General features: G+C 47.5%; 1 protein-coding gene across 3 annotated transcripts in view; it reads left to right on the top strand.

The window, feature by feature from the left end:
• The window catches only part of TUT4 (terminal uridylyl transferase 4), a 1,145,308-nt gene that overhangs the window by 117,990 nt on the left and 1,006,342 nt on the right, over positions 1 to 20,976 (top strand). For all 3 annotated transcript variants that reach the window (XM_086952445.1, XM_086952444.1, XM_086952443.1), the window contains one exon: positions 5,253 to 5,855. In XM_086952445.1, the coding sequence (XP_086808571.1) occupies positions 5,285 to 5,855 (571 nt within the window). In that variant the 5' untranslated portion in view covers positions 5,253 to 5,284. The remainder of the gene's footprint in view (positions 1 to 5,252; positions 5,856 to 20,976) is intronic.

The raw sequence follows: 20,976 nt of genomic DNA, 5'->3' as shown, positions 1-20,976 counted from the left end.
TCCCCGTCGAACCTGCTCCTGCGAACTCCCGGTGTGCTCTGCAACCTACAAACTCGAAAACCCAGACGGACCTTCCTGCCTTTGTCTCCTGTGAACTCCAGATTTGTTCATCGGCAACTACTGGCTCCGGCCGGACACAGCGTATCCGCCCCACTATGCACCCGCTGTCCACGGTCTGAGCTCAAGTCGGAAAATACCACGAGGGGGTCAATCTGCGATCCTGACCCAAAATCCGGCGACCCCTGAACTGCCTCAAGCTTCCAGCCGATGCCTGCAGCCTAATTCCAGAAGGTCCCCCCCAACCGCGACCAGGAGCTGGTAAGAAGATCTGATCCCAAAAGACACCCCTACACCCGAGGCCCCACAACCTTGTGTGCCCAAATCAACGGTGCCTAACCAACCCCTAACTTCCTAACTTACCTCTCAAAGTGGTGGTCGCACCCAGAAGACCTTCGTCCTTAAGCCTGCAGTGCCTTTGCAAACCGGAGGTTCCCCATTGAAACCAACAGGGCGTCCGACGTCAAAACAGCACCCTGCACCCAGCCGCCCTAGTGCTGATGAGGGTGTAACTAGAGTGCATCCTTGACCCTGGGGGCCCCCCCGAGTCTCCCCTAGAGCCTCAACTCCCACTACCAAAGACTTACTTCAAAAGCGATAACACTATTTTCCCCGATAGGATAACATTGACTGTTTTTCTTTGAAAAGTTTCTAAGTGTAGAGTTTGAGAAACTAAAGAAATTCTTTACAATTGCATAATTTAACAAAAACTTAACTGTTTCCAGGAACTGTCCCAGAGTAGTATCTAGGTATTCTACTCTGTTTAAGCCTAGTAATCTCAAACGTTACTTACCTGCTATTTGTTAGGTCTCGGCGTGCGAAAGACTGCGCACATGCGCATTCGAGCTGGCGAGATTTAATGAGGTAGAGTGAGTTTCACTAGTGAGGTTAAGCCCCGCCCCTCTTTTCCATTGGATGGCCTCACCGTTCATGCTAAACGGTGGCCAGCCATTGGAGAACAGGTCTTAGTGACGTCGTTCTTTCTCTTTTAGCCCGTCCTTTTCAGACTGGCTTACTTGACTTACTGCTGCGGTAAAAGGTTTCTTATCTTCTTTATGGGGCGAAACAGATGGCCCCATAAAGAAGATGATAAACGTTTTACCAAAGCAGTAAGTCGGGCTGAGGCCGTCCGAGCGGGACGGCTCTGAAAGAGAAATTTATTTTATTTTAGTATGATCGCGGCACCCGGGCATTACTTTTAAAATGTTATTAAGTAAAGCGCGGGTGCCGCGATTATACCAAAATGAAAGAAATAGACAAAACATCTATTTCTTTCATTTCGGTATAATCGTGGCACATGCGCATTACTTTTAAAATGTTAAGTAAAGCACGTGTGCCGCGTGGAACTATCTGGAAGGCTTGTGGTGGAACAACACTGTGTGCACCACCTTCACGAGGGGAGAAGAACGGGAGGTCACAAATACAAGGTGAAAACCCAAGAGTGAGGCCAGTAATTAATCTCAGCTATCCCCAAAACGCGGGGAGAGGCCCTCGTCGTGACCTGCGGCTGGTGCACACACAGCAGTGAGGTGGTACCGTACGGCCATTCGGGCGTCGGATACCAATCTCGGGAGGTAAACAGGAGCAGGACGACGGGACCTCCAACACGCAACAGGTATCGAAGAGTCCTGGAGGCATGGTGAGTGTGCAGCAGACACCGGAATGCGCCCCTCACACCGTCCCTATGCACTCCTCCATCTAACAGCCTCTCTCCCACTCTTTCTTTCCCCTTCTCTCTGTCATCCAGTCTCTTTATTGGTCCTGTCTGTACACCTTCTGCCTCTTACGCTCCCTCTCTCGATCTTTCTCTCCGTTGTGGTCACTGTCACTCCGGTGTCTCCCCTCCTCCCTAGCTCTGTTTCTCATCTGTTTTTTGTCATTTTATTTCCTTTCCCGCCCGCTCCACGAAGCTTTGCCCTCCTGCACTCATCTCCTGTTGCCTCTTCAATTTCTACCTGTCGAACCTTTCTCTCCCTTTCCTCCTGCTCGTCGCTTCTTCCCTGTCATGTCTCGCCCCATCATTCTTCCCTCTCCACCCTCTTCCCTTTCTCTCACTCTCTTGCCTCGCTCTTTGCTCCTCTCACTCCTTGAGAGCGCAGGTGCAGGGTTGAGAGTCAGGGGCAGTCAAATTCAGCACATTAACCTTTTCCGGGCTGTGCACAGGGATTCAGACACATTACAAATGGTCAGCTTTACTCATGTCAGCTCATTAACCCGCAGAGACCCCTCACTGCAAAACCATTTCAGAGCCAGTCCTTCATCACCCGGCTCAGCTGCGCCTACAGCCCTGCCCGTCCACACACACCCGCTGGTCCAAGTAGACCTGCTAGGCCCCAGCCCTGCCTGCCCCGCATACGTCACAGTCCTGCCTCTGCCTTCAAACCTGTCTATGCTTTCTCCTCCACCTGCCCATATAGGCCTGATTATTCCCAGCCCTGCGCTACCCTGCACGTCCACCCTGCCCTACCTTCAGGTGTGCCTGTGTCTCCAACCCTGCCCGCCCCGCTTATTCGTACAGCCCTCCCTGTCCACCCAAACCTGCCTGCCCGTATCCCTCCAGCACTCCGCCCTGTCTGTCTCTCATACTCCCACCGCCCTCCTCGCTCCCACTGTCCGCCTGGCTCTAGTACTGCTTTCTCGCCTGTATTTTCATAACTGCTAACCACTCAGAGCTGCCTGTCTTCTGCTATGTCTTTCCACCATTCCTGCCTGTCCACCAAGACCACCTGTTCTCAGTCTTTGCTGTTTAACGCCCCCTGCTGGTTCTCTAGTACTGATTAGACATCAGTACAGCCCTTCATGCCCCAGGTCTGTGGTTTCCCGCGCTCTGCCTATTTCCGGGATACGGCCTGTCCCTCTCCATCACCTGCCCACCTAGGCCTTGCCTGAGTTCATGACCCCCAGCGCTGCCTGTACCTCAGCACCACATGCCCCACTGACCTACTTCCCCCAGCTCTGCCTGTCTCATCTCCCATGCGATGGGTCTGCCTGGCCTCACCTAGCTCCTCGCCGGTGCGTGAGCATATTAAGGGCAGCCCAAGCAGCAGAGTGTTCACGTGCCAACATATGCACACCTGTTTTTACATTCTGCTGTATTCTGGGAGTTGTAGTCTTTGGTCGTGTCAGTTTCGACAATCGCACTAAAATGCCCAGTTGCACTAGGTTGTAAAGAAAGCAGGCAGGAATGGAAGCTGGTGTGGTAAAAGCAGCCTTCCTGTTCCTGTGCTATTCGAGCAAGACTGTGGCAGTGGCCTTATATGGTGCGGGTGTCTGGGAAATGGTCAGTATACAGAATATCCAAAGGGCTGAAGACTTATTCTGTAAACGAATTGGGAGCTCCGTACATATCTGATAGGATAAAGATGGCTCTGATTTTGCTTTGGCTCTCAATTTGATCGCGAGAGGAAACTGGGCTGAATACATTAATCATTAGGGATATCTTGAACCTAGATTATGCTATGGAGATCCCATGGCCGAGACACATAAAATCTACATGCGAGGAGATTGGCTTACCGCATCTTTTAAACAAACCAGATTCCTGTAGATCGCTAGACAAAGACAAGTTGAAATACCGTGCCCTGAACAAAGCCATGAGAGAGAGATGGGTGGAGGAAAGAGCAAAACCATCTGTTCTCGCTTACAGTATGGTGGCCCACCGGGAGGGTTTGAAATCTTATCTGACTTTGGAACAAAATGACCAGCAAAGGTTTATTCTGACCCGATTCAGGTTAAACATGATGATGGGGTTTCTGAGTAATTGTCACTTCCTGTCAGAGGTAATATTGTGCCCGTGCGACAACGAGTCGCCTATAACCAACTTGCACATTGTATTTCTTTGTCAATACTATGAAACTCCTAGGAAGAAATGTATACTACCCATATTTAAAACAAGCAATTTTAGAAAAGGCAGACAAGCCTTTTTATTTCTACAGCAATTAAATACTCCATATGTGTGCTGTGCAATGACTTCATTTCTATGGCAGGTTCTGAAAACAAGGTCTAAGGGTGCAATTCCCCTAAGCAAAGCACATTCTTGGATGATCGCTGTATATTTTTATTGTCCAATGGATTTTTATAATTTTAGAACTATTATTTTTAGAATTTTTTGAGTGGATTAAATTAGATTTTAAATGGGCATTTTCCTCTTTTTGATCTTTTATATTTGAATTGTAAATATGAAAAGTGTTTTCATCATTCTTGTCCTTTATTTTGTTTTTCACCTTTATGTTACTGAAAAGTATTGAATCAATGTATTACTGAATGACCACTTCTCTCCCATCTACACTACCCTTCCTGGGAGTGGGTGGGCTATGTCCTGGTGTGAGGTCTGTTCTACATGATGGCTTCTCTATCCTTCCATCACTTACTCAGAATATCAGTCCAACTTCAACTAGCAACAAAATGATACAATAAATGCTTGAATTAATCACAGCCACTGCCATCTGCTCAAGTCTACCTGCCCACTATGCCACTCTAGACAGAGCAGTAATATACAAGTTGGTTTTCGTCCTGCTCTTGTTGAAGCAGGCCTCCCTGAACATACTCACACAGGCCCTCAGAAATCCGATTCCCAAATCCTATGCCACATAACAATGGGTCACCAAATGCATGTTGCCATCAGCACAGCAATGGCTATCTCAGCAGTAACACATGCTTTCGCCATACACCATAGGGCAGTCTGCAGTCATCCACATATAGTTACCAATAGGAGGGGTGGGGGGGCAGGTATTTTAATCCGTCAGTAAAATCATTGACAAGCTGTTACACTCTTTGCAGTTGACCGTTTCAGTTATTTGCATGGAGTCAAGATGTTAGCTCATTGATAATGCTCTTCATACATTAAATAACTGTGGCTTTCCATGCATTGTTGGGAAAATGCGACAACTGAGGTCCATTATTGTAATTTAATACAAGGCACACGTCTTGCCATAGAGGCATAGCCTGCTGCCCTGGTAATTTCTTGTTTTATATTTTCTTTCTAGCTAAAGACTGGTACTATTGTTGCAGGCCTGGCCCAGTGCTTGGTTTTGCTCGTCATGAGCATGGAAGGGGTTAAATGGCATTTACTGGGCATGTAGAAGTGTGTATTTAGGAAACTCTTAGTATAATGTATTGCCTTTTTAGAGCCTTCTTTCAGGTTTGTCATCCGCTTTTTTACTTTAACATGTATGATTTTGGTTTTTTTCTTTATACAGGAAGCCTGTTTATTTCATTGCTGGCAGTAAAAATGTCAGATCTTCACAAAATAATGGAAGAGACTAAGACTTCAACCAATGAAAATCATGAACCAAAGAAGTATACCCGTGTTGTGCGTGGGGAAAGAAAAAGTGTTCGAGTTGTGAATAATCAGAAATACAAAAACAAAAATGCAAAAGTTGTAAAGGATTTGGAGGGCCGGTCCCCTAGTGGTAACTGCATCAAACAAAACCGAAACGATGCCTGTATTGATCAAATGGGAGAAGCAAAATCAAGTAGGACAAACATTCAAAATTGTACAACTGAATCGAAAGTCCCTGGATCAAGTCCACAGGACCAGAGTCCTGTGAAATCAAAAAAGGCCTCACAGTCGGTGTCCGTTGTAGAAAATGTGATCCCAACATGTGGTCATCAGGTTCTAGAGCATCCAGGTTTCCAAAATGTAGAGAATGGTGTTCTTGAAACAGGCTTGTCTGCTGTCTCAATTAATCCCGCATCTGAGGAACCTCCAGAAATTCAACCACCTAACGCGTGTTCAGATCCTATTGTAGTCCCTGATATTAAGAAGCAAGAGGAAATATTAACTGAACTAGATGGACTGGGTAAGTACCGCATTTTACTTTTTTTTGAACATGCCTCATTTTGAAGGATATATATTTTTAATTGACTCTGATTTGCCATTTGACCAATGTCATCAGGAGTATCTTTTTCTAGTTCTCATTTTTAGCAAAAAGCACATTGTTTTTGTAGTCTGATAGTTTGATATTTATTCTGAAAAAGCATGAACAGCAAGTCCCAGCATTCAACGTACCACTGGTTAAAAAGCGGTTAAAACTACTCTTGATGACCTCTGGCTATTTGTTAACTCTGGAACTGGTTCTGTTGTACATTTCATCAGAGTAAATGCAAGTCATTATTATAAGCCTTTGGTAGCACCCACAAATATTGAGTACCGAAAAAATATGAATCACTTTGTAGAAACATGACTTTAACTATTTCAATGAGTTACTTGGCTCTTTCTTGTATGGGCACGTACTACTAAACTTGTACATGCCAGAGTGGGTCCTTTCCTTGTTTTTTCGCATATCACTGTAAGTTCTACTGTTAGTGGACACTTCCAGATGAAGTGCTAAAGTGTGTTTTGCTGGGAATAAAATAGGGGAAGCAATCTAATATCGAAAACCCCATCTTGTGCAAATGTGGAAGTGTGAAATAAGCTTTGAAAGTAGTTATAAATGTATTGGTGCCTAACCTAGAATTTTTAATGTTACATTAAGGTAAATGTGGGAACTTAGTCACTATTTTTGTGGTCTTTTGCTATTGCTATTATATTTCTCTATAGAGGTTGTATTTTTCTGCTTCATAGCGCTGTAAATAATGGTGATGGTGCATTTCAAAACTTTTGACATGCAATATTTGTAGCTCAGTTAAAGCTAAGCACGAAAAAACAATAAGTTTGACATTTGTGTAGTTGATGCACTTATGCAGAGATATATTACAAGAATAGGCTCATTGTCCTACAGAACTGCACACCTGCGGCCATCCATGCACATACAGACCAACATTTCTACAAAACCCCACTCAAAGACCAACTGAGAAACCGGAACTTGCGCACACACGTACCCTAGCAAGCAGTCACTCATACTCGCAGAGCAGTAGAAATAAGTTATGTGCTTAAATTCCACTTTGTGTGGCTATCTGTTTAAAGTAGTATGGCAGACAAGATCTTGAAGGAGGTGAAAAGAGAGGGTATGAGTGTGAGAAAGTCATCCTTCTTGTCATGATCACCCCCATTTTTCTCACTGATCCTGATGTTTACTGACTCTGAATGTGCCCTTAGCCCTGCTAACCAGACCCAGGTCCAGTGTTCTATTTAAAAGGTCTAGGATAATTACACTTGGTTCAGACAACCTACCTGTAAGTCCCTAGAATATGACAGGGGATGTAGGTTTAGAGACTCCAGTGGATTTAATGCACTTAAGTGTGCACTGCTGTGGTGTCTGCTGTTTCTAAAACTAGCCTTGCAGTCTGGTTTTAAAATAAATCTGGGTCCAAATTCGGCTTTGGACTTAAAAGTACTTCCAAAGTCTAAAACTACCTTTTTATTACACATAAGCAAACCCCTAAGGAGTGTGCCAGGTGCCCTAAGGGTTGGGTGCCATGTTATAAAAAGCTGGTACATTACAAAAGATGTTTTATATGCTCTGAGTGAAAAATAGCCAAATTCGTTTTCCCCATTATAGTGCTGCTAGCTCTATAGGCTAACATCAGAAGACTTTATTAAACTTTAAAATCTAACATTTGACAGGTGTTAGCTAGCTCCATTATTCAAAGTATCAAAATAATAGTTACAAAAAATCCAACAACTTGCCAAGTTGAATTTATTATGAGTATTGCAGGAATAGTGTTTTAGAACTTATTTTCCTGAAATTACCTAAAGCAGCACTGTAGCAGCCTCTTCTGATTGGCCAGCCTTTGACAGCCTGAGCCAAGCTGTTCCCGGATTAGGTGTGAAGATGCCTGGGCTGAAACAATAGAGACATCTGGTGGTTGGAGATCTGCTGCCGGCAGATGCCAGGACTGGGGAGCCAAACTATCTTCAAAGGGAGAAGGACAGCTAGCACAGGAACCATGTTTACCCCCAGCCAGATTGTAGCCCTTCTGATTAGATTAGGAGAGGATCTGGAAGGGGAGTGTAGGGAAAGTTAGCCACACCTGTGGTTTGGGTTAGCAAGACCTGGTCTCCAGGGTGAGATTTTCTTCATTTTGTTTTGTCAAGATGTGTCCGACCGACTGTGTCTAGCAACTTTTCAACTTCATCCTCCAGTTCTTGGTTCCCTTCATTCAGTCTCCTGGCTCCAACCGATGTTCTCCATTGAAAAGCATTGGCTTCAGTCACCTCCTGAGCACCCCAACCTGGCCGCCCCTGCACTGCTGGTGGTGTGGACTTGGTACCAGCCTGGAACACCCTTCGTCCTGACCTTAACCCTAGGATCTTGACTTCAGAGTGGCCTGCACTTGAGCAGCCCCCTTCCGAAGTGTCCCCCTAGCCCTATTGGCTAACATTGGCACCCAGTCGCTAGAGTTCCGCTGGTGGTGCCCCTCAAGTGCAAACCTGAACCTTAGTTATACCCTCCAACTCCAACCCCAAAGCCATTTACTTACCTGCAAACTTAACACTTCGTTTTTCTCCATAGGATTGAATGGCGGGTTTTCTCTGAAAATTCTTCTAAGTTTTTAAGTGTCTTGTACTGCAATAAAAGCAACTTAGTGCCTTCACCAGAGTTAACCTGTTTACCATTGTCATGTGTTGCTTAAACTGTGTCGGTAGCTTGTTTGTATGCCAAACTAGAAATTCATTCTCAAAGTAATCTAAAAATACTCTAAATGTAAATTCAAGTGTTTTTGTGCAGTTTACCAATCATTTTCTCAACTGCAAATGTAATCTAAATGTTCCCACCAAACCAGTGTTCACTGTCTTTTGAAAAGTAACATTGTATGAAGAGTTCAACTTACCTGCTACTAAGCAAATCGTGGTTCTAGTAATTAAACAACAAAATAACTTTTAATACAAACTATTTTTCTGGATTTAGTCTTTGAGTGTGTGACATTATTTTTTTCATGACTTCTCAACCACACTACCACAAAAGTGAGTAAGGTATTATCTACTTTAGCAACTGCTATAACTTTGGGGATTCACTGTACTCTGTGCACACTATACCTTACTTTGGCATAGTAAATACAGGGCCAGCTTCCTACTTTGTATTAATCAAAATCAAAGCCTATGTTACACACTGCATATTTCCTTTCCTATCTCACTATAGTTTTTTGACCAAAGCTGAAAGAAACAGTTTCTGGTCCAACCGCATGTTAAAGTAATTTTTCCTAACGGATGGGGGCGGTGCTTGCTAAAGCCGATGGCGGATGCTTGATCTCGAAGCTCCGCGCCATCGCCAGATTAATCCGTTAACTATCCTGCCTACACGGAGCCTGAGGGGACACAGAGGTGTGCAAACACGCCCGGAGACCTCCGCTGCCGGGTGCTTGAAGAACGGGGCACTCCGCGTTGCAGCGACGCGGGCAGTGGGTGATTGCGTGCCGGAGCCCTGGGCCGCTCATCCCCGACCTGGACTTTACACGTCGGCCGCAGTGCGTGCCGAGGCGTGCGGCAGACCAGAGCGAAGTCGGCCCTGTGGGGGGGGGGTGGGGGGGGGGGGGGGGGAGGACTGCGAAAGACCGGAGAAAGTCGTAGCTGCCCTGAGGAGTAGCGGGCTGCGCCACCACGACCTACGTAGCCCTACAGCTTTCAGAGGTGGGCAGATCGAGGGTCCATACTTGACGCTGCACTTCAGGGCCCTGAGATCTGGGTTCCTTGAGCCCCTGCGACCCCGCCCCCTGCACAGTGAAGACACGCGGTGGCCCAACTGCGCTGCTGGAAATGGCGCGCACACATTTTTGATGTACTCTGAGCTTGGCAGAATACGACGCAAGGCCCATAAAGCGAGTCTGTGGGACCCCCAGGAGCATAGGTGTCGACGGTGACTTGGGGAGCCCTCACAGATTAGACGCTGCAGCAGCACAGAGGAGCGAACGAACGGCGGCACACGATCATGGGCGGTGAGTGAGACCCGCCTCGGTGGACTATCTGTGACGTGCTCTGGTGCCGGCCTGGTGACACAGCGGTAGGGGAGATCCACCACACTGCGTCTGCAGCGTGAACAGCCCTAGAAGGATTGCTGGACTGTGTCCCTTGGGCCTGAACCGGTCCTGGTAACCCGGTCTCGCTAACGACAGCTAATTGATCGGCGGGCGGACTGCTTGATCTCTCGGCGCCATATAGCCGGGACACAGCGGGAGTTCGCAACAGGAGTTGCCCTGAGACTTGGGTGCAGCATGGGCAAGGGAGACAAAACCCAAACCAAGCTACCCTTCGAGCAGCGCCGCACTAGGGTCCCGGAAGCACAGGTAATGGAGTCTAACCCGCAGACGAGAGGGGCTGATGGCTCATTTTACGCAGACATTAAAGCACTGTTGATAACGATGGAAAAGGGCCTCCAAGACAGCATAACATCGCTGGGCTCCAAAATAGATGCCCTCTCCTATCGAATGGACCGCATGTCGGAAAGGGTAGACAAGCATGCTGAGCGACTAGACATGGCGTAGAGGCGCATAACGGAAGTGGAAGAGGCGCAAACGGAACAGGACAAAGTCCGAAAGCAGTACGACCGGATACTGCAGGTCATCCAAGACAAATCGGAGGACTTGGAGGCCCGCTCTCGCAGATCGAACGTACGAATCACGGGAGTGTCGGAGACTACACAAAAGAGGAAAATGGAGCTCTTTGTTGAGAAACTGCTGCGAACGCTGCTGGGAGCTGATGCATTCTCGCCAATGTTTATAGTGGAGAGGGCACATCGCACGCTGGCCCGCGCCCGAAGCCAGGTGCTCCCCCGAGGCCAATCATTGCCAAGCTCCTAAATTACAGAGACAGAGACACAGCCTTGCGGATAGCCGAGAGAAAAAGACACTGCAATTCGAGGGATCTGACATCTCTTTGTATCCGGACTTCACTGCGAAGGTGCAAGAAGAACGAAGACACTTTGCTCCGTACAAGAGACAACTACGTGACCTTGGGCTGGACTATGCCATGCTATATCCAGCAAAATTGAGAATTAATCGGCAAGGTCACTCTCACACTTCACGAATCCTAAGGACCTCCACAAGGCGTTGAAAGTTTGAACAAAGGAACGCAGGGGTAGCCCTAGAAGTCAGAACGAGGAGGAATCCAGCAGCCAACTGGACCAACAGGACTAGTAAAGTTGCATGGACTCTGTGTTTTACTGAATGTGGGACCTTTGACTGTTCACAGCGTGCCTTGATTCAGTCTTGTGGTTTGGCGCTGCTGCATGGAACATTCTAGCATCCGAGTGCACACTACTTGAGCCTCTGAGAGAGGGGCCATGGGAGTCCCGAGGATTCGACACATTGGTGAGACTGTTTTGATTTGCCTGTTGTCGCTGCGCTTGGAGTAAATACACCGGCTCAGCCGCCATATACGAGTTGCGGGTTGGCGCGGCTCATGCACCAGCAACAGTATGGGGCGCTTTGGGCGTGGGGCGGGCCAGTCTGTAAATATGTCATAGTAGCCAATATATACCCTGACGGCTCACGCTGGCATAACCTCCTATATTTACAACAAGGGGTGGTGAGGGACAGAGTCTCTGAATTAAGCAGAAAGCTCTCACCCAGTCAAGAGATCAGGGCTAGATCCAACACCGTTTTTTAGCTCACTGCACCATCCCAGTTACAGAACCTGGCTGTATGCAAAATAGTCTGTTCCTGTCCCAGTGCATGATGGGAACAGGGCAAACCAAACTACAAAAGCCAATTCTTACACTGGGAAGGAAACAAGCTCCCGGGGACCGGTTTCTGGCATTACAGCCGTCTTCGGCCCGGTTTGCTTGAATCCTGATGGTGCAATGAGCAAGGGTCTCACATCTGAGAATACCCTTCCACGCTTAGGGTGGACAAAAATATTTACAAGGGTATACTCAGACATGAGTCCCTTTCTCACTGCACCATCAGGATTCAAGCAAGCCGGGCCGAAGACGGCTGAAATGCCAGAAACCGGTCCCCGGTAGCTTGTCTCCTTTCTGGTGAAGAATTGGCTTGGTAGTTTAGTCTGCCCTGTTCCCATGATGCACTGGGCCAGGGACAGACTGATTTGCATATAGCCAGGTTCTGAGCTGGGATGGTGCAGTGAGATAAATAACGGTGATGGATCAAGCCCTGATCTTTGGACTGGGTAAGAGTGGTCTGCTTAATTCAGACACTCTGTTCATCACCACCCCCTTTTCTGAATCGTTTTTGGCCACTATAGGTGTGGCAGGGTATACTCAGACATGAGTCCCTTTCTCACTGCACCATCAGGATTCAAGCAAGCCGGGCCGAAGACGGCTGAAATGCCAGAAACCGGTCCCCGGTAGCTTGTCTCCTTTCTGGTGAAGAATTGGCTTGGTAGTTTAGTCTGCCCTGTTCCCATGATGCACTGGGCCAGGGACAGACTGATTTGCATATAGCCAGGTTCTGAGCTGGGATGGTGCAGTGAGATAAATAACGGTGATGGATCAAGCCCTGATCTTTGGACTGGGTAAGAGTGGTCTGCTTAATTCAGACACTCTGTTCATCACCACCCCCTTTTCTGATTGGCATAACCTCCTATGGCCTTGGTGGTGGGGACGAGGCGTTCGAGGCATGTGGGCTGCTGAATTCATATCTGTGCATAGATTGCTGCCTAGTGTTGGATCCGGATGATCGCACATTGTTGTCCTGGAAGAGTCTTCGAAGTATCACAAGATAGGTGGCTCCTCCCCTGGACTACAGTGCGCATGGGCATCAACTCCATCCTCGGATTGTTTTTTTCTGCCATTGGGTTCGGATGTATATTGGTTCACTCTAGTCGGAATCGATATAAACTTTCTTAAGGCCAAAAGGCCTTTAGTTTTTTCGTCGGTATAGTCTTGCGTTCGGTGCCTAATTCTTCCAGCTCGCTTCCGAGCCGTATTCCAGAGAACCGCGTGCTCTCGACGCGGAAGGCCCAGTCGACGCCACAGACCTTATCGACTGATCATCATGGAACGGAGCCCGTTTAAGAGATGTCCCGTGTGCAACTCCAAGTATCCCCACATCGACGTCCACCCGGTGTGCAACAAGTGTCTGTCGCCGGATCATGATGAAGCCAGTTGCATGGCTTGTTCCCCGTTTCGATCCAAGAAGACGCTTAAGCATCGACGCGCTGCGCGCCAGGAGGCCCAGCAGACTGCACCGGCGCCTGTGGACATCTTCGGTGCCGGGGATGATGAGGGAGCTGACCGGGAAGTTGGTGAAAACCTGTTGAATCCCGCGTCGGAGGTCGACTATGACTACGACGCTGAAATGTTCGAAGCCGAAGAAGTCGTCGCGAGGTAGGAGACGACGATGGGGCCTTTGGGGCCATGGAGGATAGCTCGAGCGAAGAGCTAACTCAAACTGACATTGGGGCCGAAACCCTTCAAAAGGCTCAGGTCGAGGGATCGCCACTAGGCCTTACCCAAGATCTTACAATGGGTTCTAATGCCCCGCCTTCGGCTCGGCTACGGACACTACTATTGAGCCGCACCCTGCAAAATCGAAACCGAAAGTAAAACCAACGGTCTTGACGCAAGCGAAAGCACTGGTGCCCCCCTCGAAACCAAAAGTGCGCATTACTTTGGTCGGATCGAAGGCCTCTGAGCCGTCGGCACCGACGAAGCAGAAGGGTGTTGTCGATCCGAAGACACAGGTCAAGGGCGTCGAGACGAAGTCTGCCACGCCGAAGACAAAAATATTTACAACAAGGGGTGGTGAGGGACAGAGTCTCTGAATTAAACAGAATACTCTCACCCAGTCAAGAGATCAGGGCTAGATCCAACACCGTTTTTTAGCTCACTGCACCATCCCAGTTTCAGAACCTGGCTGTATGCAAATTAGTCTGTTCCTGTCCCAGTGCATGATGGGAACAGGGCAAACCAAACTACAAAAGCCAATTCTTACACTGGGAAGGAAACAAGCTACCGGGGACCGGTTTCTGGCATTTCAGCCTCTTCGGCCCGGCTTGCTTGAATCCTGATGGTGCAATGAGCAAGGGACTCACATCTGAGTATACCCTTCCACGCTTAGGGTGGACAAAAATATTTACAACAAGGGGTGGTGAGGGACAGAGTCTCTGAATTAAACAGAATACTCTCACCCAGTCAAGAGATCAGGGCTAGATCCAACACCGTTTTTTAGCTCACTGCACCATCCCAGTTTCAGAACCTGGCTGTATGCAAATTAGTCTGTTCCTGTCCCAGTGCATGATGGGAACAGGGCAAACCAAACTACAAAAGCCAATTCTTACACTGGGAAGGAAACAAGCTACCGGGGACCGGTTTCTGGCATTTCAGCCTCTTCGGCCCGGCTTGCTTGAATCCTGATGGTACAATGAGCAAGGGACTCACATCTGAGTATACCCTTCCACGCTTAGGGTGGACAAAAATATTTACAACAAGGGGTGGTGAGGGACAGAGTCTCTGAATTAAACAGAATACTCTCACCCAGTCAAGAGATCAGGGCTAGATCCAACACCGTTTTTTAGCTCACTGCACCATCCCAGTTTCAGAACCTGGCTGTATGCAAATTAGTCTGTTCCTGTCCCAGTGCATGATGGGAACAGGGCAAACCAAACTACAAAAGCCAATTCTTACACTGGGAAGGAAACAAGCTACCGGGGACCGGTTTCTGGCATTTCAGCCTCTTCGGCCCGGCTTGCTTGAATCCTGATGGTGCAATGAGCAAGGGACTCACATCTGAGTATACCCTTCCACGCTTAGGGTGGACAAAAATATTTACAACAAGGGGTGGTGAGGGACAGAGTCTCTGAATTAAACAGAATACTCTCACCCAGTCAAGAGATCAGGGCTAGATCCAACACCGTTTTTAAGCTCACTGCACCATCCCAGTTTCAGAACCTGGCTGTATGCAAATTAGTCTGTTCCTGTCCCAGTGCATGATGGGAACAGGGCAAACCAAACTACAAAAGCCAATTCTTACACTGGGAAGGAAACAAGCTACCGGGGACCGGTTTCTGGCATTTCAGCCTCTTCGGCCCGGCTTGCTTGAATCCTGATGGTGCAATGAGCAAGGGACTCACATCTGAGTATACCCTTCCACGCTTAGGGTGGACAAAAATATTTACAACAAGGGGTGGTGAGGGACAGAGTCTCTGAATTTTGCATATAGCCAGGTTCTGAGCTGGGATGGGGCAGTGAGATAAATAACGGTGATGGATCAAGCCCTGATCTTTGGACTGGGTAAGAGTGGTCTGCTCAATTCAGACACTCTGTTCATCACCACCCCCTTTTGTAAATCGATTTTGGCCACTATAGGTGTGGCAGGGTATACTCAGACATGAGTCCCTTTCTCACTGCTCCATCAGGATTCAAGCAAGCCGGGCCGAAGAGGCTGAAATGCCAGAAACCGGTCCCCGGTAGCTTGTCTCCTTTCTGGTAAAGAATTGGCTTTGTAGTTTAGTCTGCCCTGTTCCCATGATGCACTGGGCCAGGGACAGACTGATTTGCATATAGCCAGGTTCTGAGCTGGGATGGGGCAGTGAGATAAATAACGGTGATGGATCAAGCCCTGATCTTTGGACTGGGTAAGAGTGGTCTGCTCAATTCAGACACTCTGTTCATCACCACCCCCTTTTGTAAATCGATTTTGGCCACTATAGGTGTGGCAGGGTATACTCAGACATGAGTCCCTTTCTCACTGCTCCATCAGGATTCAAGCAAGCCGGGCCGAAGAGGCTGAAATGCCAGAAACCGGTCCCCGGTAGCTTGTCTCCTTTCTGGTAAAGAATTGGCTTTGTAGTTTAGTCTGCCCTGTTCCCATGATGCACTGGGCCAGGGACAGACTGATTTGCATATAGCCAGGTTCTGAGCTGGGATGGGGCAGTGAGATAAATAACGGTGATGGATCAAGCCCTGATCTTTGGACTGGGTAAGAGTGGTCTGCTCAATTCAGACACTCTGTTCATCACCACCCCCTTTTGTAAATCGACGCCGAAGACAAAGGTCAAGGTGGTCGAACCGAGTAAATCGGCACCGAAGGTGGTCGACACAAACAAGGGACTCGGTGATCCGAAGGTTCTTGAGACTCCGCGTCAACATGACAAGGCCAAAAGCGGCACGACCCACGAGGCCACGTCTAATGGGGCCTCGAAGACTCCCGTCGACTCGGCGTGGCCGTCCGCCGCTTTCTCCAAGCAGGTGGCGGACTCCCTGAAGCGCATCAAGGAGAAGGGCTCGACTGTCTGCCCGTAAGATCCTCCGCCTTCGAAGTCGGTCGAGAAACCTCAAAAAGCGTCGACGCCCATTCATTTCACGCTGCCGCCGAAGGCTTTCACCCCTAGGATGGGCACCGGCGTGCCCGAGAAGGTGCCCTTGGCGCCAAAGTCGACGACAGTGGTCCCAACATTAAAGCATCGACAATCTTCGTTGGAAGAACAACAAGAACACTTTATCGATGCCGAAACAGGCAGATTTTCCCTCCATAAACGTAAAATTGCCCCGGAACAGCCGATGGAGTCCTATAAAATTCCTTTAAAGAAAAAGAAGGATTCCACTTCAACTCCTGTTCTTGTGGAACCACTTTCTCCACATGGCCATGTCTCACCCACTTACTCTGACGTGGACGCTGGAGATGGTGATGATGATGATGATGATGAGTACAGCTATCCTCACTACACCGACCCTGATGATACCAATGAACCCTGGGCAGCTGGTGCTGACCCAGGTGATCCTCACTCTACCCCAGACACTCAACTGTATGCTGTAAAAACGTCGCCTACAGAGGATTCAGAGGCGTTTAATGCTCTCATTGAAAGGGCGGCTAAGAATCATGACGTCCAGCTCCATGTTGACCAGCTAAGTACCCTGAGGCGGAAGCCGGGGTGTCTGTGTTGCTGCTAGACTTGCGTATTTTAACATTGTCGAATTGCACTTGCGTTTTATGTTGTTTTTAAAAAACTTAAAACTTAGTCAGTTGCTTTGCTCTTTTGCACTAAAACAGCGCCTGAGGGGGAAGATCAAAATCCCTACTCAGCGTCACTGCACCCACGTGACTCGGGGCCACGCCCACCCACGTAGCCACGCCCACTCCAGGAAGTAGAAAAGCGCCGCGCTCGCTCTAAGCCGGTGTTGACCAGCTAAGTACCCTGAGGCGGAAGCCGGGGTGTCTGTGTTGCTGCTAGACTTGCGTATTTTAACATTGTCGAGTTGCCCTTGCGTTTTATGTTGTTTTTAAAAAACTTAAAACTTACTTAGTCAGTTGCTTTGCTCTTTTGCACTAAAACAGCGCCTGAGGGGGAAGATCAAAATCCCTACTCAGCGTCACTGCACCCACGTGACTCGGGGCCACGCCCACCCACGTAGCCACGCCCACTCCAGGAAGTAGAAAAGCGCCGCGCTCGCTCTAAGCCGGTGTTGACCAGCTAAGTACCCTGAGGCGGAAGCCGGGGTGTCTGTGTTGCTGCTAGACTTGCGTATTTTAACATTGTCGAGTTGCACTTGCGTTTTATGTTGTTTTTAAAAAACTTAAAACTTACTTAGTCAGTTGCTTTGCTCTTTTGCACTAAAACAGCGCCTGAGGGGGAAGATCAAAATCCCTACTCAGCGTCACTGCACCCACGTGACTCGGGGCCACGCCCACCCACGTAGCCACGCCCACTCCAGGAAGTAGAAAAGCGCCGCGCTCGCTCTAAGCCGGTGTTGACCAGCTAAGTACCCTGAGGCGGAAGCCGGGGTGTCTGTGTTGCTGCTAGACTTGCGTATTTTAACATTGTCGAATTGCACTTGCGTTTTATGTTGTTTTTAAAAAACTTAAAACTTACTTAGTCAGTTGCTTTGCTCTTTTGCACTAAAACAGCGCCTGAGGGGGAAGATCAAAATCCCTACTCGGCGTCACTGCACCCACGTGACTCAGGGCCACGCCCACCCACGTAGCCACGCCCACTCCTCTATCTCCTCTTTATCATGCTCACTTCTCGACAGCGCAGCGGTCGAGCGCAGCGGGCACACCATCAGCACGCCGAAGACACGCCAAAGACTAGCCCGTCTGTGCCCGTCCGTGCCAGGACGGGGCACGAGGCCGAGGCTTCCACTCCTACTTCACCCCCTAGGCTGGTAAGAACATCATCCGCTCTGAAAGCGTTGCGCCCTACCCCCAATCTGAGTTGCTCTATGTTCAAAGTTCAAAGTTCAAAGTTTTTTATTTTTGTTACGGTACTCTTACGAGGACCACAAATAAAATATACATTTATACATTCCATATTAATATATTTTCAATGAGATTTTCAAAAACTTAAAAATTCTGTAACAAACGAATTCATTAGGGGGGCTTTTACATAGTGATAAAAAGTCTTGTGAGCTAGTGATCCTGCAGGACCGGTAGATGGGCTTAAGACATGTTGACCTTGCATTTACAATTTCTGCATTAGGGCATATAAAAAATAAGTGTTCCAAATTTTGGTTGCCTCCTTGACAAAGGGTACAAAGGGCAGAGCTGTCGGGCCTCCAAGAGGAAGTAAAGGTTTGTACAGGAAGTGTTCCAAGGCGCAACATCATAATTGCACGCCTTGCGCCATGTTGAAGAGAATACTCTAGGTAAGGCTGACGTTGTTTGTATTCCTGCAAGGCTACATAAAATTTATATGACGATAGTCTATTACAATGAGAGTGATCAATCTCGTAGCTCAATTTGGGAGTGAAGTTTTTTAGAAAAAGTTTGAGTTGAGCTGGTGACCACGTAGACAAAATTTCCACATTGACTTTTGCAAGCTGTAGAGCCTCTCGCATATTTTTAGTAAAGGTAGTATGAGTAGAGCTACTCTCGAATGACTCTACTTTTAGCAATCTTCTTAAAGTACCTTCTTTTGAAAGAAGAAGATTATGGGCCCACCTTATGATGCTCGCTATAGCTGTAGCATATGCGCTCGTGATGGTACATTCCAGTCTCAATGCCTGTACTGGGGTAGATGTTGAAATCTTCAGTAGTTTTTTCAATATTCTTCCTTCTGTTAAATCCATATATGACCATTGATTTAGAGGAATATATTCCGATGCATAGGACAGGACCGGTGTGATTTTAGCTCGATAGACTTGAATCAGTGCAGAGAAATGTCTATGTCCAGTGGCCGAATATAAGCGGGACAAGGCCCCAGCATGCAGATCACTTTTCCTTTTCAGGTGGTTGATTTGATTGATGTTGCTCATGTTTTGTGAGAAAATTCTACCCAGATATGTATACTCCTTTACTTGTTCTAGTTTCTCACCTCCCAGCTTCCATTCGTACCGTACCCTTTTCTTCTGATTTGAAAAGGCAACCACTTTTGTTTTGTTCGTATTTGGGATTAGGTAATTTTTCCTTGAGTACTTATATAAAATATCTAAAAGATTTTGTAGTCCGAAAGGTGTTAGGTCAAACATGACTATATCGTCTGCATACAGCAGGGAATGGATATATTCAGTGGCTATCTTAGGAGGAGTACATATCCCTTGCTGCAGTTGGGAAGGTAGGTCACTTAAATACAGTGAGAATAAAATTGGAGCCAAGAGGCACCCTTGTTTCAGGCCATTTGATGTTCGTATTACCTTCGATAGGCCCTTGTCACTTCCCATTTGGACGCGGCACCAGGTGTCACTGTGTAGATTCACTATCAGATGTAATAGCTGCTCCGGGATCCCCATTATTCTGAATTTTGACCACAGGGTCGGTCTATCCACTCGATCGAAGGCTGTCGAGTAATCAATGAACGCTGCGTAAATAGTTTGTTTTTTCCCTGTTGCGTACTTATCTAATATAGTTTGGAAGATTGCTACATTGTCAGTGACAGAGTGGTGTGGGCGAAATCCGGACTGAAATTTAGGAATTAGACCTAATGAGAAAGCCCAATTTTTCAGCCTATCCAGGATTTCTGCTGCAAAAATCTTCCCAGCAGCGTCCATGAGGGCAATTTGCCTATAATTTCCCGGTGTGTTTCTTTTTCCTTTTTTGAAAATCGGGATTATGATACTTCCTTTCCAGGAATTTGGCATTTGACCACTGTCGAATACATAGTTAAATAGCGGCGAGAGCACCGTTCCCCACTCTTTATGGTCTATTTGGTAGACCTTGACAGGTATCTGATCGGGGCCAGATGCACCTGTGCTCCTTGCCTTCCTGATATTCATAGAGACTGACACTGCCGACGTTTTATTGATCTTAATATCTTTAGTTTCCACGTTTTCTCCTCCCACTTCTTCATTTTTAATATATTCATTCTGTTTGTATAGCTCACGTAGGTATATGTCCCAGTTTTCTTCTGATACAGGTGTAGCCTCCAGCTTTTTTTTGGATCCGGTCATTGTTGCGATCAGTGACCAATATTTACGTTGATTATTATGTTTAGCTGCTAGCTGGATTTCAGTCCAATTAAAGTCCTGCTTCAGTTTTTTCTGTCTAGTTTTTTCTCGTCGTATTTGATTCTTTAATCTATTGATTTCCTTTTTGTTTACTGACGAGAATTCCAGATACTGGGCGCGTATCAGTCTATTGATTTGTTTTACGACTGGTTGATTCCAGTTTTTATTCTTGTTTTTCCATTTTCTTTTTGCTGGTCTGTGGTATTCTAGCTTACTTTGCAGAGCTTGTTTGAGATTATTCGTTAGATGTTCAAAGTTCTTTACAGGATCATCTGAATATATGTTGGTCAATATATTGGTTTCAGTAATTTTGCAGCGTGAATCTTTCTGGATTCACTATGCTGTGCATATTCCGCGGTCTTTTTTTGTGGCCCAGGTGGGCGTCGGCGTCACCCTTCCTTGGGTGTATTTCCGGTGACGTCGGCATGCTTCCTGCGGAAGCTCCCATCCCTGGGCGCCATCTTCAGATTCTTTTTTCCGCGGTCGGGTCTGGATCGTTCCCGTTGGGCTCCAGACATTTTTGGAGAAAGTACTGCAAAGCGAGAAGTTCGAGAAGAAATTAAAAGAAGACCAAGGAAGACTTCGCAGACCATTGGCGAAGAGAGAAGGAGGAGAGAACGTCGAGAACTTCGACGATCATCAACGTCCACGCGGTCAGGGAAGCCTGAAACGCTCGAGGATGGACAACACGCCGTTCAAGTTCTGC

The sequence above is a fragment of the Lissotriton vulgaris genome, chromosome 1_1 (genome assembly GCF_964263255.1).
Source record: "Lissotriton vulgaris chromosome 1_1, aLisVul1.2, whole genome shotgun sequence".
Lineage (NCBI taxonomy): Eukaryota > Metazoa > Chordata > Amphibia > Caudata > Salamandridae > Lissotriton > Lissotriton vulgaris.
The sequence above is the reverse complement of the archived record's forward strand: the minus strand, read 5'-3'. Positions and strand labels throughout refer to the sequence as shown.